Source organism: Cibotium barometz, chromosome 34, assembly GCF_041138505.1.
Source record: "Cibotium barometz isolate CiBa-2024 chromosome 34, ASM4113850v1, whole genome shotgun sequence".
Classification (NCBI taxonomy): Eukaryota; Viridiplantae; Streptophyta; class Polypodiopsida; order Cyatheales; family Cibotiaceae; genus Cibotium; species Cibotium barometz.
In genome coordinates, this window is record NC_141079.1 from 35,586,862 (window position 1) to 35,604,993 (window position 18,132).

The 18,132-nt window shown below is 42.6% G+C and overlaps 1 protein-coding gene and 1 pseudogene across 1 annotated transcript; one reads left to right on the plus strand and one right to left on the minus strand.

The window, feature by feature from the left end:
• The first annotated feature begins 9,099 nt into the window (after positions 1-9,099).
• Positions 9,100-9,583, plus strand: LOC147618966 (uncharacterized; annotated as a pseudogene).
• Positions 9,584-10,342: 759 nt separating this feature from the next.
• On the minus strand, positions 10,343-11,206 carry LOC147618967 (uncharacterized). The gene is made up of 4 exons (XM_086774385.1): positions 11,052-11,206; positions 10,847-10,957; positions 10,559-10,754; positions 10,343-10,480 (listed from the first exon to the last, which is right to left on the minus strand). Exons 1-4 carry the CDS (start codon positions 11,204-11,206, stop codon positions 10,343-10,345), a joined length of 600 nt encoding a protein of 199 aa, XP_086630511.1.
• Positions 11,207-18,132: the final 6,926 nt, after the last annotated feature.

Sequence of the window (18,132 nt, forward strand, 5' to 3'; positions counted from 1 at the left end):
AGTGTTATTCCCACTGAAGTTGATTTTATGCATAAATAGATGCGTAAAGAATCTTTATATAAAAAAATAAAATTATCTTAAATTCTATGTTTAAACGAATGTGATGAGAATAGATGTGATGAGATGTGATGAGAATTAGATAGATTTGTGAATGAATGGATGGATGGATGTGATATGAATAGAAGTGATGAGAATGTGATGTGATGAGATGTGATGTGAATCAGATAGATGGGAATGGATGGATGGTTGTGATGTGAATAGAGGTGATGAGAATGTGAGGTGGATAGATGTGATGAGATACGATGTGAATTAGATAAATGTGAATGATTGGATGAGATGTGATGTCATGTGAATCAGAATATAAATGAATGATATGGGATGTGAGTGAATGTATGTGATGATAATGAATGTGAATGTGTATGTGAGGAATGGATGTGAATGAGTATGTGAGGAATGGATGTGAGTATGTGAGGAATGGATGTGAATGAGTATGTGAAAGAATGGATAAGGATGTATATGAGAAGAATGGATGTGAATATGTATGTGAAGAATGGATGTGAATGAGTATGTGAAAGAATAGATATGGATGTATGTGAAAGAACGGATATAGATGTGTATGTGAAAGAATGTGATGTGATGTGACATGAATATATGTGGATGTGATGTGATAGATATGAATGTATGGATAGATATGAATATATGTGAAAGAATGTGATGTGATGTGACATGAATATATGTGGATGTGATGTGACATGAATATATGTGGATGTGATGTGATGTGATAGATATGAATGTATGGATAGATATGAGTAGTTGTACATGTGAATGATTGGATGGATGTGGACGAATGAGATGGATGTGGATGAATGAGATGAGATGTGTATGAATGAGATATGATGTGGATAGAAGTGATGTGATATAATGGTGATGATGAGAATGAATGTGATGGATATGAATAAATGTGAATGTGATGGATATGAATGAATGTGATGTGATGGGATGTGAATCGGGATGGATGTGAATGGATGAGATGTGAGGTAAAATGAATGGATGAGTTATGAGTAAATGTGATGTGGTCTGAATGGATGAGATGTGAATGAATGTGATGTGATGAGATGTGGATATGGGTAGATGCGAGTGGATGAGATCTAATGAGGATAAATTGAGGAAAGATGTGATGAGATGAAAATGATGTGATTGGATGAGAATAGGAATACTTGTGAAATGATTGTGGAATTAAATAATATGGTTGATGTGGAACAATGTGGAATTAAATAATGTGGTTGATGTGGAAAGACAAGAGTTCGTTATAGAAACTGTATTTATGACCTGTTTTTAAATGAATGTTTTATGTCAAGAATGTTGGGGAGGCATTTTGACCGTTTTCTTGTGAATGAGGTTATGGGAGACCTAATCAATTAAGTTGCAACACCTGACGGAGAGTCAATGGAGGACGTCTCACATAGCAAAATCGGCCGAGGTCTTGACCAGCCTCGGTTCGATTAAAATGGTGAGCTTCCGGTACGGTGGATGAGGGACCAAGGAAGCAGCCTATGAGTGAAGTGCTAGGTCATCTGCTGCGAAGGATCCTAGAGGGTGCTGACCATACAGTGCTCGGGATCTGGGTCGCCGACGATACCCACACATGTATCGTGGAAGATATTGGAACAAGGAGTAAGAGTTGTTTTCTAAATTCGGGTATGGATCTGGTTGATTGACCTTGCTGGTTCTCAACGGACGAGTCCATGGCCCTTTTATATAGATCCATTGGTTGATCTTGCTGATCTTCAATGGAGTTTCCATTTTGATATGTGAATATATTGCCGGTTACTATGAGCTAGGAACTATCGAAAAGCCCCCTGAGTGGACAGGTGGTGAGTGTTCTGGTTGCCAATGATGCCATAGGTACACCGATGAAGGAATGATTGGAAACAAGGATTTAATCGAAGATTTTGAGGATTATGATCAGTGACTTAATGGTTTCATTAAATGATTGTTTTTAAAGATAGCTGATTCTGTAAAAAAGGCAATTTCATATTGGGTGTGTAAGTGGTGTGGCTACTTTTAAGTTTGTATGAATATCCCGTTAGGGGACCTGGGAACTCTTTTCCCTGGTACCCGAGACAAAACCTAACCAAATTCCTAATTGGATCCCATCACTACAGTGGTTGGGCGGTTGGCTAACCCATGGGACTGGATGGGGTTAGGCTGGACTGATAGATCCCTAAATTGAGACTCAATTCTGTTATGGTACGATAGATGAAGTAAATCCCGGACAAAAATTGTTCTATGGAAAAGAATCAACGGTTGTGCCTCTTAATGAGGAAAAAAGCGTTGGTCTCTATGATCCAAGTGCAATCTTTTCCCTGATCTGACTATGGGACTTACGGGTTTGGTTAGATCAGTTCTGTTAGTTAAGGCTTTTGACTATAGAGAAAAGTTATCCTGGAGGAATCGCCCGTGCTTTCCGGGCAAGGGAAGTTTTTCCCAGGTTTGGTTTTGGAAGAACCGATGGATTAGTGTCTGACCGGATATCCGTGGGCGAGGCCCCAAGTGTGGGACCCTGCCCCACGCAAGAAGTGCTACTTCCGCTGCTAGTACCCCTGAATTCGTTGCGTGATGGGAACAGGGATCTCACAGCTGTTATGAGAGCAAATTTGGCTAATGTGGATCAACCAAGAAGCCAAAAATGTCAAAAATTTATGAAGAAGCAGTAAAAGGTTGTAATTGTGTGATAAAATTCATACAAATTGTTATTCAGATTGAAATTCATAAATTGATAATTGGGTCTTCAGATGGAAGTACTGCAATTATATAAAATCCCTGACTTGCTTGAGGCCTAGACATGATGTTATTTACCTTATAGTTCCAAGGACCATGACTACCCGTATATACCGAGGGTATAACTGCAGCTCTTTACTAGCAGTATATACGAGTAAACCTAAGATCTTGAAATTATAAGCTAAAATGCTATCCAGATGATGAATTCAAATGTGGTTGATATGATTTTAAAATTCTGATTGAGAACTGATGAGTTGAATTGGACTATGATTGAAAAATGATGATTCTTGAATTTTTGGTTGAAAAGCGATAATTTGAGCAAAACCACAATGAGGATGAATGGGACGAGTCCCTGTGTTGATGTTTGTAACTAAAATGACGATAATGACTTTAGAAAATCACTATGCGATTAGTGGATTGTGATGATAGATTGCTACTGTTAACTCTTGACCCAGTGGATCAAGTTAAGGGATGACAAATTAAAAATCTATAAAATTGAAATCCCCCATGGAGTACTGTTCAGATGGAAATTTCGGTCTAATAGACCATTATTGTGTTAAAGATATGAATAATATGTTCTGAATGAATTGTTATCTGATAATGCGAGTATCTTTATCTTACAATTTTGTGGGGAGCCGACCTATCTAAAGAACCCCAGAATCAGATGAATCAAAAATCGGATTTGAATCATAAATAAAGGTACTTAACAAGATTTTTTGTATGGATAGGAACATGGATCGAGGTCATCGTGGTAGAAATGATAACCCCCAACTCAATGAGGAAGAGCTCGACTTGGATGTTCATAAAACTCTTCATAGTTCGCAGCCTCGGCGAAGGGGAAAACTTGGGCGAGGCTGAGGAGAAGTGGATCGAAGCAATGGACGAGTACTTTGATGTCACCGGGTACAATGAGAAGAGCAAAATGGCTCTTGCAAGGCTGAAGATAGTAGAAACAGCTAGAGTGGTATGGAGAAACCATTGCGAGACAAACCGTCTGGATCGGAATACCCAGACATGGAATGATCTCAACAATTTACCTAAAGAATGTTGGCTATAAATAGAATGTCTCTATATATAGCCCTAGGATCTCCTCTATATATACTCATCTATTGTGTGTATTCCACACACTTTGGGGATTCAATCTTGTGTCTCGTGTGCTATCGCCTCCATCTCCAACATGGTATCAGAGCTCGGCTATGAAAATTTCCTTCGTAAGATAAGTTGTACTCTCAAGCAATTATATTTATTATGATTAACTCTTCTTGAACAAGATTTTCGTGTTTGGTGGGAGGAAAAGCACAATAGGCGACTCTCTATGGTGTCTGATTGTCTTATTCGGATCATGTCTGTCTAGCGACCTTATGATGGTATCTGATTGTCTTATTCGAATCATGTCTGTCTAGCGACCTTATGAGAACCCTAACTCATTGTATTAGAATAATCATGATCAAATTGGGTTGTGATCTTGGTGTGACGATTCGGGCTCTGCTGCTGTTGCGCGGGCTCTGCAGGCTGCTCTCTATCCCCACCTTGGCTGCTCTCTATCCCCACCTTACTTTTTGTGTACAGGATCTGTTCTATAGTTCGTACAGGATCTGTTCTATAGTTCGTACATCTTGCCTGAGCATTCCTACTCAGACAAGCCGCATAGCCCGGATAGCTGCGGAGTTGAAACAATAAAGAAAATACAGATTGCATATAGCTATCTCTGTCTGGCGACCTTATGAGAAGAGCCCTTTGTTGTGGAGGACTAAGAACCTACGATGATTTTGTGTTGAGAAGTTTTCGTTCTGTTTGTTTGCCTAAAGAGTTTCAAGGTGTTCACGTTATGTGGAGGTTGACATCTACTTACAGAACGTTGATGCAATATACGAAGAACAGAGGATGTCTTCTAACTTTGGTCGCAACTCTCAGCACAAAAACCATTATTATGGTTGCAATTATGAGCAATGATTAATGAGTTCTGCATTCAGCAACACCATAATCCTGGTGGCAGTTCTCAGCGATGGTGTTGGTCTTCTATGAATTGATGAGGAATTGAAGCAGATGAGAGAAGCAGACTGATGTGAAGGCGATTGCAAACTTTAGAACCTGCCATCACCTCCTCAGAAACATAATGGACATCGTGCTGCTCCTTTCACAGAATCGAATTGTTGGCCGCATGAACTCCAATATCACAACTACTTTCAATTTCACGTTCAACCCTTTCTCTTATGGACACAAACTATTGGTTACAACCAATGCTTTGCGGCATGATGGACCAACAATACCTTTATATACAGGCAATTCTTTTGCGCCCAGTAGAACAAGAAGCTGCGTGCCATATATACAGGCAATTCTTTTGCGCCCAGTAGAACAAGAAGCTGCGTGCCATTTGCTGCCATGATAGAATATGATTACTGTTAGGACATGGTTATTTTGCATGATTGTTCAAAGTAAATCAGCAAAAGGAAAAGCTTTGTGATGAAGGCCATGGTAGAATATGATTACTGTTAGGTCATGGTGATTTTGCATGATTGTTCAAAGTAAATCAGCAAAAGGAAAAGCTTTGCGATGAAGGCCATGGTGCTGTTGCATGAAGACAAAGACCTTCAAGGACAAGGATTGAAGACAACTTTTGCTTCCCAAATAAAGACTTGCTTCCAAGATTATTATGACTATGTTTTGGGTTATTTTGCAAGGAGATGATTTGCTTATTACAAGAATCAAGCGCTCGAATGAATTTTGGGATATCCAAGAAGATAGGTTTGCATCTCCTTTCCTCTCCTCATATCAATGTCCATGCTTTTCCATAGTTGCAGTTACAGCTTTTTGACTTTCAAGCATGCATGCGATGAGTACCGACCCAAACAGTTGATGACAAAGTTCATCATCATCTCCTTTCCTCTCCTCATATCAATGGCCATGCTGAAATTGTTCTCAAAGGGTCGATCTTATGTTAGAGAAAGTTTTATTCCTTAAGATCATACTTTGTTTTGTTAACTTGTGTTTTCAAACTTGTCGTCTCGTCTCGTCATTCCGATAATTTCACAATAATAACTATACATTCAAGGAGGCGAATTAACATGGGGCTTTAGTACAGGTTACATATTTTTCTCTCTTCTGTTGATATAGGAGATCATGATCACATCATTTTGAAGGTACCTATATCATACTCCATTATGGTTACGGCCTTGTTAATGTCAAAAATCATAAACTGTTCTTGTCGTCACCTTGACTGTTCATGTTGGATCTTTGATCTTATATCAAAGGTTTGGTTTGGTTTTAAATCTTATCTCGTCATTCCGTTTTGAAGGTCTATTGTTCTTACGTTACGCATTTGACTGCTTATGTCTAAGGTTTCATTATTCTTGTCTGGTCCTTTGTCCCGTCATGATCTTGGACTGCTAATGTCGGGGACTCGGTGTCCGAGATTCCAAACTTCATCCAATCAAATTAATGGTTTGTCCAAGAATCTAAAGTTTCAACAAATCAGTTTGATGAATTTGTTCTAGACTCAGTGTCTATCGATGATGGTTGACTATGTTTCCATGGATCGTTGTTCCATGGTGATGGTTACATGTTTCGTTGATGATTGGTTCACTTGGCTAATCTATATTTGTTGATTGTGTTTCCAAGGATTTTATCCATGATGCCATGGTGTTGTTCCATGATGATGGTTACATGTTTAGTCCATGATGGTTGACTACATTTCGTTGTTCCATGGTGATGGTTACATGTTTCGTTAATGTTGGTCATTCCAAGCTACATGTTTCGTTGATGATTGGTTCACTTGGCTAATCTATATTGGTTGATTGTGTTTCCAAGGATTTTATCCATGATGCCACGGTGTTGTTCCATGATGATGGTTACATGTTTAGTCCATGATGGTTGACTACATTTCCATGGATTATATCCATGATGCCATGGTCGTTGGATGCACCGTGCCTTGGCTTTGGCTCATCAGATTGACTAAGTTTATTTAAGTCTATCAATGTCTTTTGTGGTCGACAATGCAACCATGCAGGTCTAAATGGCTATAATGGTGGTCAAGCCTTGGAATTCAATCTATGGCAACTAACAAGAAATTCCGTCGAGCATATTTCTCGAGAGGTTTGATTTCTCGTCCCGTCAGCTTATGAGGTTTATGTTCACGTTATGTCATCCTGACTACATGTCAGAGGTTTGATTTCTTGTCCCGTCATCTTACGAGGTTGGTTTACGTTCACGTCATCTTACGAGGTTGGTTTACGTTTACGTCATGTCATCCTGACTACATGTCAGTTGTTTGATTTCTCTTCCTGTCAGAGGTTTGATTTCTCGTCCTGTCATCTTATGAGGTTTATGTTCACATCATGTCATCCTGGCTACATGCTTCCTGCGGGGATGTCAAAGGTTTGATTTCTCGTTCCGTCGTCTTATGAGGTTTACTATCCTGATTGTGAATGTCACACGTTTGATTTCTCAGCCTATCATCTTATGAGGTTTACTTTCAAGTACGTCATGTGAGAGGTTTGCTTTTTCATCCCGTCAGAGGTGTCTACATCCTAATTATTGTTTCATGTCAGAGGTTTGCTTTTTCATCATGTCTCGTCATCCTACCTATGGACGTCAAAGGTTTGATTTCTCGTCCTGTCATCTTATGAGGTTTACTTTCATATCATGTCATCCTGGAGGTTTGATCCAAGTTATAGTTGTCTCATTATCTTGACTCATAATATTGGAGGTTTGATCTTATGTCATAGATTTTTCTCATAATATTGGAGGTTTGATCTTATGTCTGGTCATCCTACCTATGGACGTCAGAGGTTTGATTTCTTGTCCTGTCATCTTATGAGGTTTACTTTCATATCATGTTATCCTAGAGGTTTGATCCAAGTTATAGTTGCCTCATTATCTCGACTCATAATATTGGAGGTTTGATCTTATGTCATAGATTTTTTCCCATGGCAAAGATATGATTCTAGCTTTCCATGACATCCTTACTAACTAGAATGAGTGTCATTTTCTATTTTAGTGTTTATTGACAGGTCAATCTTCCAAGTCAACTTCTCCAAGTAACTAGATTTTCTTACCAAATCTAGTTCATTTGCCATTGATTGGATGATTTTCCACAAGTTGACATTGTCATGCATGTCCTTGCGGATGGACTATATTCCTAAGCAACCATATAATAGATACCTTTATGTCTATTTCTTTGTGTACATCTTTTCGTGTGCATCTCATATTTCTATAACAAAATTATGGTTTTCCATTTGTTATGGAGACTTCTTCCATATTACAGGGTTTATGGATCAGGATTGTATTTGTGTTGAGCTTCAATATAGAGAAGAGACTACAAAAATATTATTTGGCATCGTCACGAAGATAGACTCGCACCCAACCTACATGAATGGATCAAGACAACATGAAGATGGATGACGATGACTCCTTCAAAGCCTTCATGGCTATTGTTCACATAAGAGTGATGAAGTATATATGGGAGTTATGTAGCTCCTTCATGGCTATTGTATATATGGGAGTGATGTAGCTCCTTCATGGATATTGTGTATATGGGAGTGATGTAGCTCCTTCGCAGCCTTCATGGCTATTGTATATATGGGAGTGAGTGATGTAGCTCCTTTGAATAATACTTTGTAACTATAAAATAATTTAATATAGCGGTAGGTGTATATAGAGCTGTGGGTTTTTCCCTTGAGCCCCCAAGGGTTTTTTTTCATCCACAGTTAGAGACCCTTCTTTGAGCGGGGGTGTTGGCTATATATAGAATGTCTCTATATATAGCCTTAGGATCTCCTCTATATATACTCATCTATTGTGTGTATTCCACACACTTTGGGGATTCAATCTTGTGTCTCGTATGCTATCGCCTCCATCTCCAACATGTTGGCTATATATAGAATGTCTCTATATATAGCCAACAAAGAAGAGGTTCTGTCCTCCCGGCTTTTTGGAAACAAATATGAACGAATTCTTAAAGCTAACCCAGGGGAGCATAACTATTGAAGTATATCACGCTCTCCTCCTCAAATACTTGCCACCGCTGAATGAAGAACAGCTGATGGCCAGGTTGATTCGGGGACTGAACAAACCTTTGAATATTTTGGTGAAGAACTCCAAGTCAGTTTCCATAGCCAAAGCAGTGCGGATGGCGAAGGATTTCTCCAAGGCCTTTGATGTCAAGGTCCCACCAAAGCCAGCATCATCACCTTTCAAAAGGTTTTTAGTTCCTGAAGGTGATTCCAACCTTCCACTGCCTAAGAGATATCAGGGTCAAACAAGAAGGTGGTTTTGAAGGTGGATTGGTTTGGTGCTGAGTATAAAGGCAATAATGCCACAATGAAAAGAGAACCGTCCGGATTTTGGTCCGTCGACTCCTCGAAGTTATTGCGTGCAACAAAAGAGCCTTACATTCTGCCAACTCATGTTGAACAAGCGTTCTTTTACAAGAATGCAGATGCTCATCCATGGTGGCAAGTTGTGCATGTCCAACCTAGAGGTCGACACTTGTTTGATAGCGTTGACTCTGAGAAAGCGGATCAGGATGAATTGATTAGGTCCTCGAATCTAGACACATCGACGTCAGAGAGGTGTAGAATTCTTCTTTCCGATCATGATGACATTGTAGATGATGAGAATGACAACGATCTAGACTCTGACACTTACAGACACCGAAGAGGAAGAAACAATGGATGTCGAGTCTACGGAGGAAATGAACGTCAACACAGATTTAACGATGGAGGAGTTCGAAGAAGTCAACAAGGATAATGAAGATGAAATTTTATTGACGGTTAATCTCAGAGATGACGATGAGGACTATTAGTCTTACGTGTCAACTCACGGATCAACCTATGTTCGGTAAGATTTAATCTGAAAATAATTCATTGTGAAGTCATGATTTTTATTCTTTTGAAAACTTACTAACAAGGGTGGGTGGTGGGGAGTCTCATGGTGATAGCCTCATATGGCTAGTGGCGGGGTTCGATTCCCCTCAGACTCGTTTTTCTTGCTCTAGCTGTGTACAGGGTAATTTCACCTTCAAGTTCACTGAAAGAAAGTTTGTATCGAGATTCGATTCCCCTCCTCTACCAAGGTTTCTATCTCGCGTTTCAACCCCAGTATCAGCATCTCAACCTTCAGTACTCGCAATCAAGCATTGTTCCCTGGATCGACTTGGCCTAGCAGTAGACCATCGAAGCCAGCAGTCTTCTAGCATTTCGTCACAGTAGTTCCAGCAGCACCCTCAGTGAGTACCCGCAGTACCCTTAGCCGCAGTCCCCCCCACGCTGCCCATTTGCTGCGCTCTGCTCTCTCTCTCCATGACACTATGGTCACCCCAGCTTTGATGTATACGGCAGCAGTATGGGCCCCATGCTTGTCAGCTGCCTCATGAATGCACATTGAGAGACCACAGATATGTATGATCTCATGCTTGTTCCGCAGCAAACCATCAATACCGCTGTTCTACCTGACATTGGTATCAGAGCTCTCTAGTGGTAACTTTTTGGTCTCATAGGTCATTTTGGCCTTTTGAAGACGTAAATATAGCATTTCATTTTGTTTCATTTCTCTCTCTCTCTACTTACCGTGCATTGTCGCACGTCGATGACTCATGAGTTTGCACATTTGCTTCAGCAACCACTTTCGACTCCATCCTGTTCCAAACTCTGTCTCTCCAATGTGTTGATGACATATTTCTTGTCACCCTCAAGTTGATCGCCTGCATTGCAAAATAAAGTCAGTTAGTAATTCAAATAAAAAACTGTAATTCATATTCTTTATCTTAAATAATACTTACTGCCATGGTATATGAACTCGCTGTAGATAAGACATGCAAAGGTCTCTCATCCGAGACGTCTGAACGTGATGCCGGCTCCGACCTGAAGGATACCCCCGTCAGGCGTGATGTCGCATGTGACACCCAAAGTGCTAGTGCACGTGCGCATCGGCACTGGTGGGGGCACTGGTGGTGTGCTACTCTACCGCGCTGATGCCTACGTGCAATACAAACATAGTACGATATATTGAGATGTGAGTTCTTAAAAAGTACTTGATATTTAATCCGTAATTGCCATAAAAGGTATACCTACAGGACGAATGGCCACTAGCCTGTGAATCAAGTGTCACCTGAGTACCAGGAGGTACATCAGGAGTAAGCCGCTGACTCTCGTGATGTGATGTACCTGGGATAGGAGTCCTAAGCAAACAAAGACATCAAAAGGATATATATATTAAGAATTCTATATGTAAAAAAAGGATGACATTACTATTTTATCAATCGAGAAGCTTACGGATGCGCTGTAGTGTGTGCATGAGAAGAAGTCTCCACTCCTGCATGTGGCTGGGAGGATGTACCCTCTCTAGGTCGTACGGGCATACTGAATCTCCCAATAATCTCGATGGCACCGTTTAAACCCGCATCATCCATCTCCACATAATTTGCCATGGCCTCTGACACTATATCTCCAGAAAGTCCAGTGCCTCGTAGCAAAGTCTTGATGATCGCCAGCCTCACTTTACGGGTGTGGTCACTCATCGTATCTATATATTTAAAACAACTATATGTCAGACTAGAGATACATTGAATCAAAAACATTGACTAAATAACTCCAAGCAAGATGCGTCCACATCTCGAAGTTTGCAAGAGTCATATATGGAATGTTGCAAAGAACGTCGAAGAGTCATCTATAGGATCCCATAATTTGGCCCATAGCAATGGCATCTATGTTCAAGAACATTATTTCTACTAGTAGCTACCCAAGTTTGCAACCCTCAAAACATTAAGAGACATTACTTAAGACCCAAGCATCAGAGGTTCTCCATGAATCATAACCTCTCTATCTTACTAACTCGCAATGTGGCCAGTAGCACCTTTTCTCTCTATCTCTCTATGTCCTGTCAGCCCATGATCTTCCTCTCTCCACCTATACTCTAGAATGGTGATGGTTAGCTAGCAGTGTTTGGAGTTCCTTCCTCTCTTCCTCTCACACTATCACCCTTTTCCACTGTAGTGATTGTAGTAGTGCACCTTGTCGATCGCCCATGGGTGACGAAAGTTAATTAGAGGCCATACAAGCTCCTCCTCCTTTCTGGGTCTGTAGTATAAAAACACACACATACTCCTCCTCTTTCCCCATCGTGCGTGTGTGGTGACTGTTTGTGCAAGGGCTGATGGAATTTGGTCATAATTTTTTTAAAAATTTAATGAGCTTGGACCTTGGTCCCACACAAAGCTATAATAAGGGTTATACCAACCATCCTCCATGCACTATGATGCAAGCCTTCCCAAGTTTACCTCTATATACCTGGCTACTCCCTTCTCAAGTGTGCGTCCCCCTACAGTTAGCAACAATATTCTCAAATGTGACATTAAACATGTATGCCTAAAAAACTATATTCGTGCAAATGTCCATCAACATTAGTGGTGGGATCTTAGTAGCTCTTTCCAAGATATTCTCCACCATAATGATGTCATGTGCATCATAGATGCCATGGACATTCTCAGGGCTAAATCTAGAAGAGGCAGCCAGATAAAGAGTATGAACGAGGTAGAACCAGGATGATGGAGTCATGGTCAGAGGTCTGCAGGGGAGCAGATCCGCTCTCTCAGGGCGCAGGATGGCAGCATCAAGACAGGTCCAGAGGAGGTCATGGACATGGCGACAGACTACTATAGGACCTTATTTCAGCAAGATCCTCCAGACCCTCGAGCGCGCCGATGCAGGGAGGAGGTGTGGAAGCACATGCCGACCCTTGTGCAGCCCAGCATGGGAGAGGCCCTTCTTGCCCCGTTCATAGTCATAGAGATGCAGGAGGCAGTGAGGGACATAGATGGCAGAAATGCCAGGTGAGGATAGGCTGTCCAGAGCATTCTTCACCACATTCTGGGAGCAAGTCCACCAGCCCCTCCTCGCAACCTTTCAGTAGATATTTTCTAGTGGGCAGATGTGAGAGTGCCTCGCGTCAGGACTAATTTGTCTCCTCCCCAAAGGGGGAGACCGACAGTGGCGTCCCATCACCCTCCTCCCCACCACAACCTACAAAATCCTCGCCAAGATGATCAGTGGCCACATCCGCCCCCTCTTACCTGATCTGATTCACGACACACAAACCAGATTTGTCTAGGATCGTAGCATTCTAGACAATATCTTCACGTTCTCAGAGGCGACAGAGTGAGCTCAGTAGAGTGGGCAACACCTAGCCGTACTCCTCCTCGATTTTGAGAAGGCTTATGGATAGGGTGGACTGGTCATCCCTGGAGGGCATGTTACTTTGGCTAGGCTTCCCAGAGGCATGGATTAGAGGTGTTCACTCTCAAGCGCTCGGTATGACAGGGATGCCCCCTAGCGCCATATCTCTTCCTTTTCTTCGCGGAGGCCATGGCTCACTTCCTCCGAGCCCGCACCACCGGACTCGGAGGAATGCGCCTACCTATCAGGGACGATATAGAGCTCCTAGACTCAGAGTATGCAGATGACACGGCCCTTTATGTTCACGATGATGTAGAGTCTCTGGAGAGAGTGAGGCTAGCTCTAGAGGTGTTTTGTCTAGCAGCAGGGCGAAAATCAACTAGCATAATTTAGTTGGTTTTCTCACAGATCTTGGAGCCAGCTCATAGTGGGGTATTTTCCTTAGGTTCCATTGGATCCCTCGAGGTCAGACGACGCACTACCTAGGATTCCAGATAGGGTTGGATACCACGCCGGCATAGTAGTTCCTACTTGTCCTAGCTTCCATTCGATGGAAGCTAGCCTTTTGGCGGCATGACTATCTCTTGCAGGCATGGCCCTCGTGGTCAATCAGGTCCTTCTTGCGACCGCATGTTATGTAGCCTCATGTTGGTGCTTCTCTCGCTCATGTGTAGCACAGTTGAGGCGACTTGTGCGGAACTTTGTTTGGTCTAGCTTAGATGGCTCCAGTGCCACCAGAGCCAAGGTAGCCTCGTAGACAGTTATTCTCCCATAGGCAGACGGTGGCCCGGCATCATCGACCCAGAGCTTCAGAGTCAAGCTCTGCTAGGCAAGCTCGTCATCTGTGGACTGACCCCAGGAGGGCAAACATGGAAACCCTTGCTTCAGCAGGGTCTCAGCACCTACACCCCCCGGAGAGGAGGAGATTGGCAACTCTCTACCAGATGGATCTTCACGGTAGCCCCACTGACTCAGCCTCGCTCCCCTTTCCTCTACAATCTCCTCACAGTCTAGAGGAGGTTGCGGCACAGCCTCTCACAGATACCCCCTAGTTGCCAGGAGGAGATCGGCCATTGATCTAGAGAAGCTTGGTGACAGATGGTACAGGACAGCAGCTTGGAGAGTAGTCCCATATCCCATGGGCAAACTGGGCACGTGGACTAGCACGCTCGCTCAGGGTTTGGAGGAACATCTTTAGTCAGCTGGACACAACAGAGCTAGCAGCAAACAGCAGGTACGACATGGGGGACCCAGGCTCAAAGAGCGGAGATAGATGCCACCAACCTTGTAGGATGGATGATTGCCTCGGTCACCAGTCAGCATTTTTCGGGTGACGAGAGGTGGTTGGGACAGTTTACTCCAAGAGGCATTCCACTGGTAGTCTGGTCAGGCCTCCGACTCTCAATAATTTTCTTCTCAGTCACACAGATGGTAGCCGTCTTCAGAGGGATGGTGCCTTGATTGACCCCCTTCTCTCCTAGCAGTGCATTCGAGTTGTAGGGTTGCACATGAAAGAATGGCATATAGACCCCCTCGTGGAGTAGGCCCAGGACTGGAGACTTTGGATATGGGAGGGTCGCACCTTGGAAGAGGTGGAGTGGGATCCAAGGGAGTGGCGTTGGTCAGTTCCTTTCTTTTCCTACAGTGCGTGCATTAGCAGGCATGTACTTGGGGCTCTGTTTTGCAGGGTCGGCCACCCACCCAGGCACACAAATGGTATGCTCAGGGGGTCTCACAGGTTTTTCTTTGCACTTTTTGGAAGACCCGTTGGGCTAGGTGGCAGCCAAGGAAGATATCCTACTTCCTCTGGATGGTGGCCCATAAGGGGCTACCAGTGGGGAGTTGGCCGCGACAGATGGGACAGGACGGGCAATGCCACAGATAGGTCAGCAAGATGAGGAGTCCCTGAAGCATTGCCTTTGGGGTTGTACACACACCCAGGCAGTGTGGAAAGGTGCAATGGGGATCCTAGCGGCGCGGGCTGCACCTGAGCTAGGACCGATCACCGGGGGGGCCTTCTATTGGTGCAACATAGAGGTGGGGCATCACCTAGCCTACGAGTTGCCACAAGACCCGGTTTTCCTCATTACCCAGGGTACATGGGCATACATGGAGAGCTTCCCGTGTGGTGGCAGCTGATAGAGATAGATGCAGGTGCGATGACCCGACACCCAGTTTGGGAGATCATTGGGAGCATTGTGGGCTGGCACGTTTGGACCTCCCGATGTTCACAGATTCTAGGAGACCAGGCACCATCTGCTGTGACTCAGATCTTTGATGACACCTAGAGCACGATCATTCACACGCTCAAGGGTCAGTGGGATCGGGCAGGGAAGGAAAAGAGACATCATTTCCTTTGCGATGACTGGATCATCAGGAGCTCTTCTTCCAGCACTCCGCTCAGAGTCTTTAGTGGCAATATTCGCCCCCACTGTGGCTGTTTGTCCACACATAGCTGATTACGCCTTGAGAGGCTTGTATATCTGTTTTTGGGTTTCTCTCGGGTTGCATCCATTTTGTGACAGTAGCCCACCGACTGTAAGGCCTTCTTGTATTCTGGTCTTCAAAGTAATATAGTCAACACTACTTTTTGCCAAAAAAAAAACAAGTATGTATATAGTTAGTATCTAATTGTTCTAGAAGTTAGAATAGTGGATCATTAGAACAATAGATCTACTGGCTAGAATTTGGTCTCTAGTTAGTAGTTAGTGTTGTCTAGGTCTACCACTTAGTATGTAGATCTAGTTAGTAGCATTGCTGTTGTTTCCAGCTAGTAATATCTAGTTACCAATACTAGTAGTATCTAGTGGTAGTAGTAGATAGCAGTATCTAGAAGTACTACTAGTTAGTAGTATCTAGAAGTACTACTAGTTAGTAGTATCTAGAAGTACTACTACCACTAGTAGTATCTAGTGGTAGTAGTAGATAGCAGTATCTAGAAGTACTACTAGTTAGTAGTATCTAGAAGTACTACTAGTTAGTAGTATCCAGTTACTATTGCTAGTACTAACAGTGTCTCATAGTACTAGTATCTAGTAGGACTTGCAACTAATAGTATCTAGCATCTTATTACTAGTGGTTAGTAGTATCTTGTTACAACAATTGTAGTTATAGTAGAATTAGTAAGTAGTATTTACTAGTAGATACTAGATAGGAGCATCAGTAGTTAGTAGTGTTAGCATTGAGTTACTAACTACTAATGACTGAAGGAACTGTAAACATGGTGGGGATTCAAGGAGGTTGGAATGGTAGAAGCGTATTGACAAGAAGATGGGAAATTGAGTTATCATTCCATGAATAAATTGTTACATATATAGACTTCCAATCTTGTCCATATGTCAGTCATCACATGATAATCACATGGGTACACATGGTGTGTCCACATGTCCAGGCACATAGCACTTTAGGCAGTGTAGACTGGAGACAGGCATGGAGAGCAAGCTGAAGGTCAGATAGCTATCAGTTGCTGCAAGAAAAGGGTTGCTGGTTGCACACAAGGCTGTCGGCTGCTCACTGAGGTGGTCGGCTGAACCAGAGGACAGGGGCAGCAGCAAGCGCAAAAAGGAGGACTAGTCGGCTAGAAGGAAAAACCAATCGGCTGTATTAAAACGCATTTATTGCATTTATGGTTGGCCAAGTAGTCGGCCAGCATACCAAGTGTCTAAGACACATATAAAAAGCTAGTGTGCTCATCATTGAACTCATTCACTCCCTCTAGGGGTTTGGATCTTTAGGGGTCCCATAGGGGATAGATTTTTGGTGTGTTACCACCTTTTATGTAAGGTAGCCCATGGCCTAGAGGGTAACTGTTATATACAAAATTATGGCCAAAACGGTTGCCATTAGGTTCACTCCTGCACTTCAAGTCATCATATCTAAGAAACAACATGGCTTTATCAAGGGAAGGTATATATATGACAATATATATGTTGTTATGTTGGGGATATATTTGCCTAGTGTTAGATTTAGGAAAAATTCATTAGCAGAGGATTGTAAGGCCTTGAAGAGACTTTGTATGGAGAAATGCTGGCTCTAACAAAAAGGCCTTAGCCTGGCTTTTTGGGATAGACTTAGCCTTCCTAGATGTGAAGGAGGCCTTGGCATTCTTCATCTCTACCTCTCACATAGTTGCCAGGTTGGCACTTCTTTTACCCAAGTGCCTTTAGTAGAAGGAGATTCGGACAAGAGACCCTCTAGCTGCCTTGTAGTAGCTCCCCTCCTATTTGTTAGTCCAAGAGACCCTCTGTTCGCACGCACCTATGGATGTATTATATAGAGCATACACGTCACACATATACAAATTCATTGTATATAATTCACTCACTCGTAGACACCTGCTTTGATGTAGATGATGACACGCTTTTTGTTGGTTTTGGGGATGCTATTCACAGTAGCTTGGACGGTTTTGAAGTTGCCTGGCCACAACTATTTTCACAGGTCAAATAAACAAATCTCTCTCCCACAGCTGGGCCGGGGATATAAATTTTTAGCCATCTCTTAAGCGACGTGTATCAGTATGCAAACGTCACTAAAACAGTTGTTTTAGATGTTCGCTTAAACGACAGCTCCCAAAAACGTCGTATAGGCGATGAGTTTTTTTTAAAAAAAAAATTAGACGTCGCTTAAGCGACCATATGTCACTTAAGCGACGTATTCGTCATCGTATAAGCGACGCTAGATAATTTAAACCCCCTCACTAGACCCCCCAATGGCTTGTAGTGAAAGTGGATCCAAACCCCCTCCAATTTCTTCAACTTCTGGATGAATCTCTCTAGGGCCCAATCAATTAGTTGTTTGTTTGTCAACTCCACCCCAAAAGGAATTCCCAGATGTCTAATTATTTGACCCCTCCTAATTACCTCACATCCTCATCTTCCCAGGTCAAAGTCATTCTCTTGAGTCAGACTGATGATCTTGGATTTATGTATGTTGCATCTGGAGCGAGGAGACGCTTCAATGAATTCATGTATAATGGATAGTGCCTACCTCATATTATCATTGAAGAGCAATGAGTAATCAACAAAACATTGAATTACCAATTGCTCAATTCTCATAGTCACCCTCCCTTTTTCATTGGCATCTTCAAGGGCCACAATGAGGGGATGATAGGTAATAGCAAACAACAAGGGGATAAGAGGGCATCCTTGTCTCATAGACCTCCTAATGTCAAACCCTCCCACAA

Excerpts from the sequence above, each read along its gene's own strand:
- LOC147618967 (XM_086774385.1), bottom strand. The coding sequence starts at position 11,206 with ATGGCAAATTATGTGGAGATGGATGATGCGGGTTTAAACGGTGCCATC. Across the intron at positions 10,958-11,051 it reads GCACACACTACAGCGCATCC|GACTCCTATCCCAGGTACAT; the intron begins GTAAGCTTCTCG and ends TTGTTTGCTTAG. Across the intron at positions 10,481-10,558 it reads CGAGTTCATATACCATGGCA|GCGATCAACTTGAGGGTGAC; the intron begins GTAAGTATTATT and ends TTTGCAATGCAG.